General features: G+C 46.0%; 2 protein-coding genes across 4 annotated transcripts in view; both read left to right on the plus strand.

Annotated features, from left to right (window-relative positions):
- Positions 1-18345, plus strand: part of zgc:158766 (uncharacterized protein LOC100009641 homolog) — an 84102-nt gene that overhangs the window by 64633 nt on the left and 1124 nt on the right. For 2 of the 3 annotated variants that reach the window (XM_036936302.1, XM_036936299.1), the window contains exons 17-24: positions 2626-2715; positions 3189-3413; positions 5325-5495; positions 7434-7611; positions 8987-9103; positions 11603-11893; positions 12933-13189; positions 17473-17554. In XM_036936302.1, the coding sequence (XP_036792197.1) occupies positions 2626-2715; positions 3189-3413; positions 5325-5495; positions 7434-7611; positions 8987-9103; positions 11603-11893; positions 12933-13189; positions 17473-17517 (1374 nt within the window). In that variant the 3' untranslated portion in view covers positions 17518-17554. The remainder of the gene's footprint in view (positions 1-2625; positions 2716-3188; positions 3414-5324; positions 5496-7433; positions 7612-8986; positions 9104-11602; positions 11894-12932; positions 13190-17472; positions 17555-18345) is intronic. The other variant, XM_036936305.1, reaches the window with a different exon arrangement.
- LOC118937387 (inner centromere protein-like) lies at positions 9110-11596 on the plus strand. Its single transcript, XM_036936309.1, has one exon. It carries the CDS (start codon positions 9522-9524, stop codon positions 11094-11096), a length of 1575 nt encoding a protein of 524 aa, XP_036792204.1. The 5' UTR covers positions 9110-9521; the 3' UTR covers positions 11097-11596.

Raw genomic sequence — 18345 nt, forward strand, 5'->3', positions numbered from 1 at the left:
ATCCTAATGGTTGGTTGATGGAATCCTAATGGTTGGTTGATGGAATCCTAATGGTTGGTTGATGGAATCCTAATGGTTGGTTAATGGAATCCTAATGGTTGGTTGATGGAATCCTAATGGTTGGTTGATGGAATCCTAATGGTTGGTTGATGGAATCCTAATGGTTGGTTGATGGAATCCTAATGGTTGGTTGATGGAATCCTAATGGTTGGTTGATAATATTCTAGTGGTTGGTTGATGGAATCCTAATGGTTGGTTGATGTAATCCTAATGGTTGGTTGATGGAATCCTAATGGTTGGTTGATGGTATCCCAATGGTTGGTTGATAATATTCTAATGGTTGGTTGATGGAATCCTAATGGTTGGTTAATGGAATCCTAATGGTTGGTTGATGGTATCCTAATGGTTGGTTGATAATATTCTAGTGGTTGGTTGATGGTATTCTAATGGTTGGTTGATGGTATTCTAATGGTTGGTTGATGGTATCCTAATGGTTGGTTGATAATATTCTAATGGTTGGTTGATGGAATCCTAATGGTTGGTTGATGGAATCCTAATGGTTGGTTGATAATATTCTAGTGGTTGGTTGATGGTATTCTAATGGTTGGTTGATGGAATCCTAATGGTTGGTTGATGGTATCCTAATGGTTGGTTGATAATATTCTAGTGGTTGGTTGATGGTATTCTAATGGTTGGTTGATGGTATTCTAATGGTTGGTTGATGGTATCCTAATGGTTGGTTGATAATATTCTAGTGGTTGGTTGATGGTATTCTAATGGTTGGTTGATGGTATTCTAATGGTTGGTTGATGGTATCCTAATGGTTGGTTGATAATATTCTAGTGGTTGGTTGATGGAATCCTAATGGTTGGTTGATGGAATCCTAATGGTTGGTTGATGGTATTCTAGTGGTTGGTTGATGGTATTCTAGTGGTTGGTTGATGGAATCCTAATGGTTGGTTGATGGTATTCTAGTGGTTGGTTGATGGTATTCTAGTGGTTGGTTGATGGTATTCTAGTGGTTGGTTGATGGAATCCTAATGGTTGGTTGATGGTATTCTAGTGGTTGGTTGATGGTATTCTAGTGGTTGGTTGATGGTATTCTAGTGGTTGGTTGATGGAATCCTAATGGTTGGTTGATGGTATTCTTGTGGTTGGTTGATGGAATCCTAATGGTTGGTTGATGGTATTCTAATGGTTGGTTGATGGTATTCTAGTGGTTGGTTGATGGTATTCTAGTGGTTGGTTGATGGTATTCTAGTGGTTGGTTGATGGAATCCTAATGGTTGGTTGATGGTATTCTAGTGGTTGGTTGATGGTATTCTAATGGTTGGTTGATGGAATCCTAATGGTTGGTTGATGGAATCCTAATGGTTGGTTGATGGTATTCTAGTGGTTGGTTGATGGTATCCTAATGGTTGGTTGATAATATTCTAGTGGTTGGTTGATGGAATCCTAATGGTTGGTTGATGGAATCCTAATGGTTGGTTGATGGAATCCTAATGGTTGGTTGATGGAATCCTAATGGTTGGTTGATGGAATCCTAATTGTTGGTTGATGGAATCCTAATGGTTGGTTGATGGAATCCTAATGGTTGGTTAATGGAATCCTAATGGTTGGTTGATGGAATCCTAATGGTTGGTTAATGGTATCCTAATGGTTGGTTGATGGAATCCTAATGGTTGGTTAATGGAATCCTAATGGTTGGTTATTGGAATCCTAATGGTTGGTTGATGGTATTCTAATGGTTGGTTGATGGATTCCTAATGGTTGGTTGATGGAATCCTAATGGTTGGTTGATGGTATTCTAATGGTTGGTTGATGGAATCCTAATGGTTGGTTGATGGAATCCTAATGGTTGGTTGATAATATTCTAGTGGTTGGTTGATGGAATCCTAATGGTTGTTGATGGTATCCTAATGGTTGGTTGATGGAATCCTAATGGTTGGTTGATGGTATTCTAATGGTTGGTTAATGGAATCCTAATGGTTGGTTGATGGTATCCTAATGGTTGGTTGATAATATTATAGTGGTTGGTTGATGGTATTCTAATGGTTGGTTGATGGAATCCTAATGGTTGGTTGATGGAATCAAGGCCTCATGAGCTAAATGAGTCTCCGTGTTTAGGCCCAGCGCAGAACACCGGTTCCGCGTCCCAAATGGCACCCTATTCCCTAAATAATGCACCTTATTCTCTATGGGCCCTATTCAAAAGTAATGCACTATATAGGGAATAGGGTGTCATTTGGAACACATCCTGTGTGTGTACCTTTGACTGTAGTCAGAGTGGTAACTTGTTATTCCTGTGTGCAGGAGGATCAGTTTGACTATAGTCAGAGTGGTAACTTGTTATTCCTGTGTGCAGGAGGATCAGTTTGACTGTCGTCAGAGTGGTAACTTGTTATTCCTGTGTGCAGGAGGATCAGTTTGACTGTAGTCAGAGTGGTAACTTGTTATTCCTGTGTGCAGGAGGATCAGTTTGACTGTCGTCAGAGTGGTAACTTGTTATTCCTGTGTGCAGGAGGATCAGTTTGACTGTAGTCAGAGTGGTAACTTGTTATTCCTGTGTGCAGGAGGATCAGTTTGACTGTCGTCAGAGTGGTAACTTGTTATTCCTGTGTGCAGGAGGATCAGTTTGGAATGTACGCTCTCTACAGCAAGAACAAGCCTCAGTCTGACGCTCTACTCACCAGCCACGGGAATGGATTCTTTAAGGTGCGTCTGAAACGCCTCTGGTTACTACCATTCTAGGATCAGCTGTACTAACACCAGACCTAACCTTTAACCAATATGAAACTACTTCACAGCAACAGGCTAATTGTAAAGTTGTGTGAGCCTAACAACATATAGGGTGCTACTAATGTATATCCGCTAGTTCTACACTGAGTAACATTAGAATTCCCATTGTCAAACTTCACATAGCTACTGGACGTCTACCAATGTAGAATGGAAGAGTTGAATTGACATCAGAATTCCCATTTAGAAAAGCTATTGTACATCTGCATACGGAGTCCTACATCCCCTCTCATCCTCCTCTATGTGTGTGTCTGCTATCCAGAACAACCAGTTGGAGCCGGGTGTTAAGATGGACCTGGTGTCCTACCTGTCTGTTGGTCTGTTTTATCTTTCTGTATGTATCCTGACCTCTGACCTCTACCCTCTGACCTCTAACCCGTCTGTCTCCCCAGAACAAGCAGTTGGAGCTGGGTGATAAGATGGACCTGGCGTCCTACCTGCTGAAGCCTATCCAGAGGATGTCTAAGTACGCCCTGCTGCTGAAGGACCTGATCAAGGAGTGTGGTCAGTCCCAGGAACAGGAGCTCTCTGACCTCCGCACCGCAGAGGAGATGGTTAAGTTCCAGCTGCGCCACGGAAATGACCTGCTGGCCATGGACGCCATCCGAGGATGTGATGTAAGTTGGGGGGGATGGAGCAGTAGAGCAGTAGAGCAGTAGAGTAGTAGAGTAGTAGAGTAGTAGAGCAGTAGAGCAGTAGAGTAGTAGAGCAGTAGAGCAGTAGAGCTGTAGAGCAGTAGATTAGTAGAGTAGTAGATCAGTAGAGCAGTAGAGCAGTAGAGTAGTAGAGCAGTAGAGCAGTAGAGTAGTAGATTAGTAGAGTAGTAGATCAGTAGAGCAGTAGAGTAGTAGAGCTGTAGAGCAGTAGAGCAGTAGAGCAGTAGAGTAGTAGAGTAGTAGATCAGTAGAGCAGTAGATCAGTAGAGTAGTAGAGCAGTAGAGCAGTAGAGCAGTAGAGTAGTAGATTAGTAGATTAGTAGATCAGTAGATCAGTAGAGCTGTAGATCAGTAGATCAGTAGAGCAGTAGAGCAGTAGAGCAGTAGAGTAGTAGAGCAGTAGAGCAGTAGAGCTGTAGAGTAGTAGATTAGTAGAGTAGTAGATCAGTAGAGCAGTAGAGCAGTAGAGCTGTAGAGTAGTAGATCAGTAGAGCAGTAGAGCAGTAGAGCTGTAGAGTAGTAGATCAGTAGATCAGTAGAGCAGTAGAGCAGTAGAGCTGTAGAGTAGTAGATCAGTAGAGCAGTAGAGCAGTAGAGCAGTAGATCAGTAGAGCAGTAGATCAGTAGATCAGTAGAGCAGTAGATCAGTAGAGCAGTAGATCAGTAGAGCTGTAGAGCAGTAGAGCTGTAGAGTAGTAGATCAGTAGAGCAGTAGAGCAGTAGATCAGTAGAGCAGTAGATCAGTAGATCAGTAGAGCAGTAGATCAGTAGAGCAGTAGAGCAGTAGATCAGTAGAGCAGTAGAGCTGTAGAGCAGTAGAGCTGTAGATCAGTAGAGCTGTAGATCAGTAGAGCTGTAGAGCAGTAGAGCTGTAGAGCAGTAGAGCTGTAGAGCAGTAGAGCTGTAGAGCAGTAGAGCTGTAGAGCAGTAGATCAGTAGAGCTGTAGAGCAGTAGAGCTGTAGAGCTGTAGAGCAGTAGATCAGTAGAGCTGTAGAGCAGTAGATCAGTAGAGCAGTAGATCAGTAGAGCAGTAGAGCAGTAGAGCTGTAGAGTAGTAGATCAGTAGAGCAGTAGAGCAGTAGATCAGTAGAGCAGTAGATCAGTAGATCAGTAGAGCAGTAGATCAGTAGAGCAGTAGATCAGTAGAGCTGTAGAGCAGTAGAGCTGTAGAGTAGTAGATCAGTAGAGCAGTAGAGCAGTAGATCAGTAGAGCAGTAGATCAGTAGATCAGTAGAGCAGTAGATCAGTAGAGCAGTAGAGCAGTAGATCAGTAGAGCAGTAGAGCTGTAGAGCAGTAGAGCTGTAGATCAGTAGAGCTGTAGATCAGTAGAGCTGTAGAGCAGTAGAGCTGTAGAGCAGTAGAGCTGTAGAGCAGTAGAGCTGTAGAGCAGTAGATCAGTAGAGCTGTAGAGCAGTAGAGCTGTAGAGCTGTAGAGCAGTAGATCAGTAGAGCTGTAGAGCAGTAGATCAGTAGAGCTGTAGAGCTGTAGAGCTGTAGAGCAGTAGATCAGTAGATTAGTAGAGTAGTAGAGCAGTAGAGCTGTAGAGTAGTAGATCAGTAGATTAGTAGAGTAGTAGAGCAGTAGAGCAGTAGAGCAGTAGAGCTGTAGAGCAGTAGAGCTGTAGAGCAGTAGAGCGTGGCACCGGCATTCAATTCCCACTGGGACCACCCATATGAAAAATGTATGCATATGAGACAGACAGAGAGAGAAAGAGAGAGAGAGAGAGAGACAGAGAATTGGCCATGTAAACATATGTTCCCCATGCCAATAAAGCCCTTAAATTGAATCGAGAGAGAGAGAGGAAATAGTTTGGAAGAAAATATCAGAGTAAGTCATGTGAAAGGTCTCCTCTGGTCTCTGCTGCTGTAGGTGAACCTGAAGGAACAGGGTCAGCTGAGGTGTCAGGATGAGTTCATCGTGTGGTGTGGCCGCAGGAAGTACCTCCGTCACGTCTTCCTGTTCGAGGACCTTATCCTCTTCAGCAAAAGCAAAAAGATTGAGGGAGGGTACGACCTGTACATCTACAAGCAGTCCTACAAGGTGACAACGACAACACACACAGAGGGTTTTAATACGTACAGTGCCTTGCGAAAGTATTCGGCCCCCTTGAACTTTGCTACCTTTTGCCACATTTCAGGCTTCAAACATAAAGATATAAAACTGTATTTTTTTGTGAAGAATCAACAACAAGTGGGACACAATCATGAAGTGGAACGACATTTATTGGATATTTCAAACTTTTTTAACAAATCATAAACTGAAAAATTGGGCGTGCAAAATTATTCAGCCCCTTTACTTTCAGTGCAGCAAACTCTCTCCAGAAGTTCAGTGAGGATCTCTGAATGATCCAATGTTGACCTAAATGACTAATGATGATAAATACAATCCACCTGTGTGTAATCAAGTCTCCGTATAAATACACCTGCACTGTGATAGTCTCAGAGGTCCGTTAAAAGTGCAGAGAGCATCATGAAGAACAAGGAACACACCAGGCAGGTCCGAGATACTGTTGTGAAGAAGTTTAAAGCCGGATTTGGATACAAAAATATTTCCCAAGCTTTAAACATCCCAAGGAGCACTGTGCAAGCGATAATATTGAAATGGAAGGAGTATCAGACCACTGCAAATCTACCAAGACCTGGCCGTCCCTCTAAACTTTCAGCTCATACAAGGAGAAGACTGATCAGAGATGCAGCCAAGAGGCCCATGATCACTCTGGATGAACTGCAGAGATCTACAGCTGAGGTGGTAGACTCTGTCCATAGGACAACAATCAGTCGTATATTGCACAAATCTGGCCTTTATGGAAGAGTGGCAAGAAGAAAGCCATTTCTTAAAGATATCCATAAAAAGTGCCGTTTAAAGTTTGCCACAAGCCACCTGGGAGACACACCAAACATGTGGAAGAAGGTGCTCTGGTCAGATGAAACCAAAATTGAACTTTTTGGCAACAATGCAAAACGTTATGTTTGGCGTAAAAGCAACACAGCTCATCACCCTGAACACACCATCCCCACTGTCAAACATGGTGGTGGCAGCATCATGGTTTGGGCCTGCTTTTCTTCAGCAGGGACAGGGAAGATGGTTAAAATTGATGGGAAGATGGATGGAGCCAAATACAGGACCATTCTGGAAGAAAACCTGATGGAGTCTGCAAAAGACCTGAGACTGGGACGGAGATTTGTCTTCCAACAAGACAATGATCCAAAACATAAAGCAAAATCTACAATGGAATGGTTCAAAAATAAACATATCCAGGTGTTAGAATGGCCAAGTCAAAGTCCAGACCTGAATCCAATCGAGAATCTGTGGAAAGAACTGAAAACTGCTGTTCACAAATGCTCTCCATCCAACCTCACTGAGCTCGAGCTGTTTTGCAAGGAGGAATGGGAAAAAATGTCAGTCTCTCGATGTGCAAAACTGATAGAGACATACCCCAAGCGACTTACAGCTGTAATCGCAGCAAAAGGTGGCGCTACAACGTATTAACTTAAGGGGGCTGAATAATTTTGCACGCCTAATTTTTCAGTTTTTGATTTGTTAAAAAAGTTTGAAATATCCAATAAATGTCGTTCCACTTCATGATTGTGTCCCACTTGTTGTTGATTCTTCACAAAAAAATACAGTTTTATATCTTTATGTTTGAAGTCTGAAATGTCGCAAAGTTCAAGGGGGCCGAATACTTTCGCAAGGCACTGTACTATGAAGTAATGAACTATGAAGTAATGAACTATGAAGTAATATGACGTTCTACCTTAAATCATTTCAGCCAGTTGGCTAACATTATGCTATGTTGTTGTGTTCAGGCAGTGATGTTTGTATGGTTTATTGTGAGGTGTGGAACCACAGTTAGCAGGGTTCTCCACAATGGAGGCGCTACACCACTATGTTCAGTTTGCTGTGCCACCATGTGAAATCTCAAAACCACCACAGTCAGTGTTTTCCTGTAAAGGTGACTGTTTCTGGCTACTCATTCAGACGGCAGAGATAGGAATGACAGAGAGCGTGGGCGACAGCGGGCTGCGTTTCGAGATCTGGTTCCGGAGGAGGAAGTCCCAGGACACGTTCATCCTGCAGGCCGGCTCTGGAGAGGTCAAGGCCGTGTGGACAGCCATCATCGGAAAGATCCTCTGGAGGCAGGCGCTACGAAACAGGGGTGAGGAACCACGGCCACAGAGGGGGAGTCGTGGGTCATATCTGGACATGAGCTCATCATCTCTGTTGTTGTGTTATGGAACAAGTGATTCCTCTATCTCTTGTCTGACCTGAGGCCTGTGTTGATAACCTTCTGTACCATTCATTAAGAGGTGACATGTCTCTTGTCTGACCTGAGGTCTGTGTTGATAACCTTCTGTACCATTCATTAAGAGGTGGCATGTCTCTTGCTGACCTGAGGCCTGTGTTGATAACCTTCTGTACCATTCATTAAGAGGTGGCATGTCTCTTGTCTGACCTGAGGCCTGTGTTGATAACCTTCTGTACCATTCATTAAGAGGTGGCATGTCTCTTGTCTGACCTGAGGCCTGTGTTGACAACATTCTGTACCATTCATTAAGAGTCTCTTGTCTGACCTGAGGCCTGTGTTGATAACATTCTGGACCATTCATTAAGAGGTGACATGTCTCTTGTCTGACCTGAGGCCTGTGTTGATAACATTCTGTACCATTCATTAAGAGGTGGCATGTCTCTTGTCTGACCTGAGGCCTGTGTTGACAACATTCTGTACCATTCATTAAGAGGTGACATGTCTCTTGTCTGACCTGAGGCCTGTGTTGATAACCTTTTGTACCATTCATTAAGAGGTGACATGTCTCTTGTCTGACCTGAGGCCTGTGTTGATAACCTTCTGGACCATTCATTAAAAGGTGACATGTCTCTTGTCTGACCTGAGGCCTGTGTTGATAACCTTCTGGACCATTCATTAAGAGGTGACATGTCTCTTGTCTGACCTGAGGCCTGTGTTGACAACATTCTGTACCATTCATTAAGAGGTGGCATGTCTCTTGTCTGACCTGAGGCCTGTGTTGATAACCTTCTGGACCATTCATTAAGAGGTGACATGTCTCTTGTCTGACCTGAGGCCTGTGTTGACAACATTCTGTACCATTCATTAAGAGGTGGCATGTCTCTTGTCTGACCTGAGGCCTGTGTTGATAACCTTCTGTACCATTCATTAAGAGGTGGCATGTCTCTTGTCTGACCTGAGGCCTGTGTTGACAACATTCTGTACCATTCATTAAGAGGTGGCATGTCTCTTGTCTGACCTGAGGCCTGTGTTGACAACATTCTGTACCATTCATTAAGAGGTGGCATGTCTCTTGTCTGACCTGAGGCCTGTGTTGACAACATTCTGTACCATTCATTAAGAGGTGGCATGTCTCTTGTCTGACCTGAGGCCTGTGTTGACAACATTCTGTACCATTCATTAAAAGGTGACATGTCTGGTTCAAGTCAACCTCAGGTACATCAAATGGAACCTCTCACTGTGTGTCTGATTGAGGGTCATAACGTGTTTATTCTCTTAACTACAGAGGTGCGCTTGAAAGAGATGGTTTCCATGGGGATTGGCAGCAAGCCTTTCATGGACATCAAGCCTAGTGATGCTGCCATTAGTGACCGAGCCATTGATTACATCATGAAGGGGTCAGGTGAGCTGTCGCTACGATATGTTATGATAACCTAATTTGCCTGGAAATTATTTTTATGAGGTTAGCATACAAAATCCACAAAATAAATCTCTCTCTATCACTCCCTCTCACTCTCTCTCTCTCTTTCTTTGTTTCTCTCTGTTTGCTGAATGTGACTTTCAACAACATGTCTGCCAATGCAGCTGCTGATGAGAAAGGCTGATTTGTAAATGCTCTCTCTGCCAGGATACGGGTGCGTTGTCAAGTTGACTGAATCAAAACACAACATCCCAACATCTCAGAGCACATCTCCCCTGTTCTCCTCCTTTAAACCCTTGAGATGTTCTGTTCCAGCTGAAATATCCTCTCAGAGTCTACATCTACACTCCTACTCCACCAGACAGCTGTTGTGTACTGACACAGTGTCCTGTTAGCAGGAATGAGGTTGTCTGGACTTGTGTCTGTCGCAGGTGATTTGTTGCATGTCAGATATCAAAGGATGTTGAAGTTAATGCAGCAGGTGGAGTCAGAGCTGAAGTTAATGCAGCAGGGGGAGTCAGAGCTGAAGTTAAAGCAGCAGATGGAGTCAGAGCTGAAGTTAATGCAGCAGGTGGGGTCAGAGCTGAAGTTAATGCAGCAGATGGAGTCAGAGCTGAAGTTAATGCAGCAGATGGAGTCAGAGCTGAAGTTAATGCAGCAGGTGGGGTCAGAGCTGAAGTTAAAGCAGCAGGTGGAGTCAGAGCTGAAGTTAAAGCAGCAGGTGGAGTCAGAGCTGAAGTTAATGCAGCAGGTGGAGTCAGAGCTGAAGTTAATGCAGCAGATGGAGTCAGAGCTGAAGTTAATGCAGCAGAGGGAGTCAGAGCTGAAGTTAATGCAGCAGGTGGAGTCAGAGCTGAAGTTAATGCAGCAGATGGAGTCAGAGCTGAAGTTAATGCAGCAGATGGAGTCAGAGCTGAAGTTAAAGCAGCAGGTGGAGTCAGAGCTGAAGTTAATGCAGCAGGTGGAGTCAGAGCTGAAGTTAATGCAGCAGAGGGAGTCAGAGCTGAAGTTAAAGCAGCAGAGGGAGTCAGAACTGAAGTTAATGCAGCAGGTGGAGTCAGAGCTGAAGTTAAAGCTGCAGGTGGAGTCAGAGCTGAAGTTAATGCAGCAGGTGGAGTCAGAGCTGAAGTTAATGCAGCAGAGGGAGTCAGAGCTGAAGTTAATGCAGCAGAGGGAGTCAGAGCTGAAGTTAATGCAGCAGGTGGAGTCAGAGCTGAAGTTAAAGCTGCAGGTGGAGTCAGAGCTGAAGTTAATGCAGCAGGTGGAGTCAGAGCTGAAGTTAAAGCTGCAGGTGGAGTCAGAGCTGAAGTTAATGCAGCAGGTGGAGTCAGAGCTGAAGTTAATGCAGCAGAGGGAGTCAGAGCTGAAGTTAATGCAGCAGAGGGAGTCAGAGCTGAAGTTAATGCAGCAGGTGGAGTCAGAGCTGAAGTTAAAGCTGCAGGTGGAGTCAGAGCTGAAGTTAATGCAGCAGGGGGAGTCAGAGCTGAAGTTAATGCTGCAGGTGGAGTCAGAGCTGAAGTTAATGCAGCAGGTGGAGTCAGAGCTGAAGTTAATGCAGCAGGTGGAGTCAGAGCTGAAGTTAAAGCTGCAGGTGGAGTCAGAGCTGAAGTTAAAGCAGCAGGTGGAGTCAGAGCTGAAGTTAATGCAGCAGGTGGAGTCAGAGCTGAAGTTAAAGCAGCAGGTGGAGTCAGAGCTGAAGTTAAAGCAGCAGGTGGAGTCAGAGCTGAAGTTAATGCAGCAGGTGGAGTCAGAGCTGAAGTTAATGCAGCAGGGGGAGTCAGAGCTGAAGTTAATGCAGCAGGTGGAGTCAGAGCTGAAGTTAAAGCAGCAGGTGGAGTCAGAGCTGAAGTTAATGCAGCAGAGGGAGTCAGAACTGAAGTTTTGTGATTTTGTACACAAAGAATACAAAACAAACACAATGAACTCAAACACTAGACACAATGTAGCATCAACTCAAACACTAGACACAATGTAGTATCAACTCAAACACTAGACACAATGTAGCATCAACTCAAACACTAGACACAATGTAGCATCAACTCAAACACTAGACACAATGTAACATGTACAGCTCAGATAAGACAAACAAGAGGAAGAATAGGAACGTGCTCTGCATTACCCCATGCTAGACTGACTGTCTGGCTAGTGTACTGTCCTCTCCTCTAACGTTACCTCACTGACAATGTTGTGTGTATACTCTTCAGAACTGTGTTCTATGGTTGTCCCGGAGTAGCCTGATACCTCCTGTATTCTGTGGTTGTCCCGAGTAGCCTGAAACCTCCTGTATTCTGTGGTTGTCCCGGAGTAGCCTGATACCTCCTGTATTCTGTGGTTGTCCCGGAGTAGCCTCATACCTCCTGTATTCTGTGGTTGTCCCGGAGTAGCCTCATACCTCCTTCCACGGAGACATGATCCATAGATAGAAATGTGTACAGTGAAATGTTCATGTTCTCTACCCAATCTTTCCTTCTCTCCCTCCAGAGTCCAGGACCAGGGCGTCCATCGCGGTGTCCTCCTTCGACCACTCCACGCCCTTTAAGCGGCCTCACTCCACCATCTCCAACAGTAGCACCTCCTCTTCCTCCTCCCAGTCCTCTTCCTCACTGCTGGGCTCCCTCAACCTGCACCTGTATCCCTCGCCTGCTCACCAGCACCCCCAAGCCCACCAGCACCCCTACCCCCTGGGCAGCGTACCCTCCTTCAGCCACTGGCCCTACGACTGCATTGAGGAGGACGAGCTGGAGCAGGACACGGGCAGCCAGCCTTCTATGAGTGAGTGACAGACAGCCTTCTGTGAGTGAGTGAGTGAGTGAGTGAGTGAGTGAGTGAGTGAGTGACAGGCAGCCTTCTATGAGTGAGTGACAGACAGCCTTCTGTGAGTGAGTGACAGACAGCCTTCTGTGAGTGAGTGAGTGAGTGAGTGAGTGAGTGAGTGACAGACAGACAGCCTTCTGTGAGTTATTGAGTGAGTGAGTGAGGTGAGTGAGTGAGTGAGTGAGTGAGTGAGTGAGTGACAGACAGCCTTCTGTGAGTTATTGAGTGAGTGAATGAGTGAGGTGAGTGAATAAGTGAGTGAGTGAGTGAGTGAGTGAGTGGGTGAGTGAAAGACAGCCTTCTGTGAGTTATTGAGTGAGTGAGTGAGTGAGTGAGTGAGTGAGTGAGTGAGTGACTGAGTGAGTGACTGAGTGAGTGACTGAGTGAGTGAGTGAGTGAGTGAGTGAGTGAGTGAGTGAGTGACAGACAGCCTTCTGTGAGTTATTGAGTGAGTGAGTGAGTGAGTGAGTGAGTGAGTGAGTGAGTGACAGACAGCCTTCTGTGAGTTATTGAGTGAGTGAGTGAGTGACTGAGTGAGTGAGTGACTGAGTGAGTGACTGAGTGAGTGACTGAGTGAGTGACTGAGTGAGTGACAGGCAGGCCCTAACAGGTATCCATGTCTGAATCCCAAATGGCACCCTCTTCTCTATTTAGTGCACTACATTTAACCAGAGCCCTATACGTCTTGGTCAACCGTAGTGCACTATATAGGGAATAGGGAGCCATCTGGTATGCATCCCATGTCCTCGTCTTAAAGTGTCTTACTGTCCCTATCACATTACTAAGGATGTCTAATTCCTCTTTGAAACTGTGGTCCTGTTCCTCTCTGTCCCCCTGAAAGTCTCCCTGAAAGTCCCCCTGAAAGTCCCCCTGAAAGTCTCCCTGAAAGTCTCCCTGAAAGTCTCCCTGAAAGTCCCCCTGAAAGTCTCCCTGAAAGTCTCCCTGAAAGTCTCCCTAAACTAAATGACTATTGTATCTTCTGTGTGTTGTCCAACAGTCACAGAGAGCTCTGGGGAGACATCGTCCCAGTGTACCTCCAGTGACAGTGTGATGGGGCTGAGCAGCCTCTCCCTCCCCATCCCAGGCCACGGCCGCCCCAACATCATCATCGACGCCTTACCCAGCAACTCCACTTCCTCCTTCCTGTGTTCGTCCACGCCTCCCGGCTCCTCCCACCCTCAGATGGTCCCTCCCCCAGCCCTGTTCCCTAAGGACAAGGTCCTCCAAGCCCAGGGCAGCACCTTCATCACAGCAGTGAGTAGAATGGTGGTTTTTACACATAATAGTGACATTGTGTAGACGAGTTTAAAGTAGCTAACAGACGTGGGTTCAAATACTATATGAAATAATTTCAAATAGTTAATCTGTGCTTGATTGATCATACTTAATCTGTGCTTGATTGATCATACTTAATCTGTGCTTGATTGATCATACTTAATCTGTGCTTGATTGATCTTGCTTGGTTTAATGGATTGTTAGAATAGTCCCAAGCACTTCAGGCAGACTAGAGCAAACGCTCAAAGTCATTAAAATATTTCAAATAGTATTTGAACCCAGGTTTGGTGGGTCGGTAAAATATCTCTGTTCTTGCGCTGATTGCTGAATACTCTCTGTTGAAGTGAAGTATCTTCTGAAGGTTTTTATACACTAGGACATGAAGGATTCTGTTTATTCAGAGGTTTCCTAACTCATCCACTGTCATCCAACATCATCCTGTCCAATCAGGTTTCCTAACCCACCCACTGTCATCCAACATCATCCTGTCCAATCAGGTTTCCTAACCCACCCACTGTCATCCAACATCATCCTGTCCTATCAGGTTTCCTAACCCACCCACTGTCATCCAACATCATCCTGTCCAATCAGGTTTCCTAACCCACCCACTGTCATCCAACATCATCCTGTCCAATCAGGTTTCCTAACCCACCCACTGTCATCCAACATCATCCTGTCCAATCAGGTTTCCTAACCCGCCCACTGTCATCCAACATCATCCTGTCCAATAAGGTTTCCTAACCCACCCACTGTCATCCAACATCATCCTGTCCAATCAGGTTTCCTAACCCACCCACTGTCATCCAACATCATCCTGTCCAATCAGGTTTCCTAACCCGCCCACTGTCATCCAACATCATCCTGTCCAATCAGGTTTCCTAACCCACCCACTGTCATCCAACATCATCCTGTCCAATAAGGTTTCCTAACCCACCCACTGTCATCCAACATCATCCTGTCCAATCAGGTTTCCTAACCCACCCACTGTCATCCAACATCATCCTGTCCAATCAGGTTTCCTAACCCACCCACTGTCATCCAACATCATCCTGTCCAATCAGGTTTCCTAACCCACCCACTGTCATCCAACATCATCCTGTCCAATCAGGTTTCCTAACCCACCCACTGTCATCCAACATCATCCTGTCCAATCAGGTTTCCTAACCCACCCACTGTCATCCAACATCATCCTGTCCAATCAGGTTTCCTAACCCACCCACTGTCATCCAACATCATCCTGTCCAATCAGGTTTCCTAACCCACCCACTGTCATCCAACATCATCCTGTCCAATCAGGTTTCCTAACCCACCCACTGTCATCCAACATCATCCTGTCCAATCAGGTTTCCTAACCCACCTACTGTCATCCAACATCATCCTGTCCAATAAGGTTTCCTAACCCACCCACTGTCATCCAACATCATCCTGTCCAATCAGGTTTCCTAACCCACCCACTGTCATCCAACATCATCCTGTCCAATCAGGTTTCCTAACCCACCCACTGTCATCCAACATCATCCTGTCCAATCAGGTTTCCTAACCCACCCACTGTCATCCAACATCATCCTGTCCAATAAGGTTTCCTAACCCACCCACTGTCATCCAACATCATCCTGTCCAATCAGGTTTCCTAACCCACCCACTGTCATCCAACATCATCCTGTCCAATCAGGTTTCCTAACCCACCCACTGTCATCCAACATCATCCTGTCCAATCAGGTTTCCTAACCCACCCACTGTCATCCAACATCATCCTGTCCAATCAGGTTTCCTAACCCACCCACTGTCATCCAACATCATCCTGTCCAATCAGGTTTCCTAACTCACCCACTGTCATCCAACATCATCCTGTCCAATCAGGTTTCCTAACCCACCCACTGTCATCCAACATCATCCTGTCCTATCAGGTTACCTAACCCACCCACTGTCATCCAACATCATCCTGTCCAATCAGGTTTCCTAACCCACCCACTGTCATCCAACATCATCCTGTCCAATCAGGTTTCCTAACCCACCCACTGTCATCCAACATCATCCTGTCCAATCAGGTTTCCTAACCCACCCACTGTCATCCAACATCATCCTGTCCAATCAGGTTTCCTAACCCACCCACTGTCATCCAACATCATCCTGTCCAATCAGGTTTCCTAACCCACCCACTGTCATCCAACATCATCCTGTCCAATCAGGTTTCCTAACCCACCCACTGTCATCCAACATCATCCTGTCCAATCAGGTTTCCTAACCCACCCACTGTCATCCAACATCATCCTGTCCAATCAGGTTTCCTAACCCGCCCACTGTCATCCAACATCATCCTGTCCAATCAGGTTTCCTAACCCACCCACTGTCATCCAACATCATCCTGTCCAATCAGGTTTCCTAACCCACCCACTGTCATCCAACATCATCCTGTCCAATCAGGTTTCCTAACCCACCCACTGTCATCCAACATCATCCTGTCCAATCAGGTTTGCTAACCCACCCACTGTCATCCAACATCATCCTGTCCAATCAGGTTTCCTAACCCACCCACTGTCATCCAACATCATCCTGTCCAATCAGGTTTCCTAACTCACCCACTGTCATCCAACATCATCCTGTCCAATCAGGTTTCCTAACCCACCCACTGTCATCCAACATCATCCTGTCCTATCAGGTTACCTAACCCACCCACTGTCATCCAACATCATCCTGTCCAATCAGGTTTCCTAACCCGCCCACTGTCATCCAACATCATCCTGTCCAATCAGGTTTCCTAACCCACCCACTGTCATCCAACATCATCCTGTCCAATCAGGTTTCCTAACCCACCCACTGTCATCCAACATCATCCTGTCCAATCAGGTTTCCTAACCCACCCACTGTCATCCAACATCATCCTGTCCAATCAGGTTTCCTAACCCACCCACTGTCATCCAACATCATCCTGTCCAATCAGGTTTCCTAACCCACCCACTGTCATCCAACATCATCCTGTCCAATCAGGTTTCCTAACCCACCCACTGTCATCCAACATCATCCTGTCCAATCAGGTTTCCTAACCCGCCCACTGTCATCCAACATCATCCTGTCCAATCAGGTTTCCTAACCCACCCACTGTCATCCAACATCATCCTGTCCAATCAGGTTTCCTAACCCACCCACTGTCATCCAACATCATCCTGTCCAATCAGGTTTCCTAACCCACCCACTGTCATCCAACATCATCCTGTCCAATCAGGTTTGCTAACCCACCCACTGTCATCCAACATCATCCTGTCCAATCAGGTTTCCTAACCCACCCACTGTCATCCAACATCATCCTGTCCAATCAGGTTTCCTAACCCACCCACTGTCATCCAACATCATCCTGTCCAATCAGGTTTCCCAACCCATCCACTGTCATCCAACATCATCCTGTCCAATCAGGTTTCCTAACCCACCCACTGTCATCCAACATCATCCTGTCCAATCAGGTTTCCTAACCCGCCCACTGTCATCCAACATCATCCTGTCCAATCAGGTTTCCTAACCCACCCACTGTCATCCAACATCATCCTGTCCAATCAGGTTTCCCAACCCGCCCACTGTCATCCAACATCATCCTGTCCAATCAGGTTTCCTAACCCACCCACTGTCATCCAACATCATCCTGTCCAATCAGGTTTCCCAACCCACCCACTGTCATCCAACATCATCCTGTCCAATCAGGTTTCCTAACCCACCCACTGTCATCCAACATCATCCTGTCCAATCAGGTTTCCTAACCCGCCCACTGTCATCCAACATCATTCTGTCCAATCAGGTTTCCCAACCCACCCACTGTCATCCAACATCATCCTGTCCAATCAGGTTTCCTAACCCACCCACTGTCATCCAACATCATCCTGTCCAATCAGGTTTCCTAACCCACCCACTGTCATCCAACATCATCCTGTCCAATCAGGTTTCCTAACCCACCCACTGTCATCCAACATCATCCTGTCCAATCAGGTTTCCTAACCCACCCACTGTCATCCAACATCATCTTGTCCAATCAGGTTTCCTAACCCACCCACTGTCTTCCAACATCATCCTGTCCAATCAGGTTTCCTAACCCACCCACTGTCATCCAACATCATCCTGTCCAATCAGGTTTCCTAACCCGCCCACTGTCATCCAACATCATCCTGTCCAATCAGTCGTGTCATTCCAGTGGATTGAAGAGTGAACATTGCAGCCATTGGCTCTCCCTGGTTTCTCTCTCACCAGAATTTTGTGTGTTGTTTTGTTTTTGCCAGAGCAAGACCTCTCATATTACAATAGGCCTCTCTACAGTGGTCTGACTCACAGAGCGAGAGAGAGAGAGGGCTGTTTAGCTCAGTAAGTAATTGGGTCTGGCCAGAGTGAGCGTGGCCTGTGTCGTGGTGTTCTGTTTGGTTCACAGCCTTATTAACAACTGTGGGGATCTCCCTCTGTCCGTACCATGAATACAAATCTGTGTGCAAACATGCTTTGTGTGCGTGTGCGTGTGCGTGTGCGTGTGTGTGTGTGTGTGTGTATGCATGGCAGTGTCCTGCTAGGGTTAAATGACTGCTGTGTTGGTCCAGGAGTTTCCCCTGACCATGTGACCTGACCAGTTCACACTCCGTGTCCTAGTGATGGATGATTTGTTGTGTCAAGCTTTTGGGTTCTCTGGTCCGTCTCTGGTCTCTGGTCTCTGGTCTCTGGTTTCATGTCTCAGGTCTCAGGTCTCATGCCTCAGGTCTCAGGTCTCATGTGTCATGTCTCAGGTCTCATGTCTCAGGTCTCTGGTCTCATGTCTCATGTCTCAGGTCTCAGGTCTCATGTGTCATGTCTCAGGTCTCATGTCTCAGGTCTCTGGTCTCATGTCTCAGGTCTCATGTCTCATGTCTCAGGTCTCATGTCTCTGGTCTCATGTCTCATGTCTCAGGTCTCTGGTCTCATGTCTCATGTCTCTGGTCTCATGTCTCATGTCTCATGTCTCATGTCTCATGCTCCTCTGTGTGCTTCTGCCATGTGTGCTCTAGCATGTTACATAGCTGTATGTTTGCTCTGCTTTTGTTGGCGTTGTTGATGCACGGTCATTATGTTAAAAGGTTCAGTTGTTGTTCATACCTCAGCTCAGCAGCTAGGGGGCAGCAGATCATTGG

Source organism: Oncorhynchus mykiss, chromosome 2, assembly GCF_013265735.2.
Source record: "Oncorhynchus mykiss isolate Arlee chromosome 2, USDA_OmykA_1.1, whole genome shotgun sequence".
Taxonomy (NCBI): domain Eukaryota; kingdom Metazoa; phylum Chordata; class Actinopteri; order Salmoniformes; family Salmonidae; genus Oncorhynchus; species Oncorhynchus mykiss.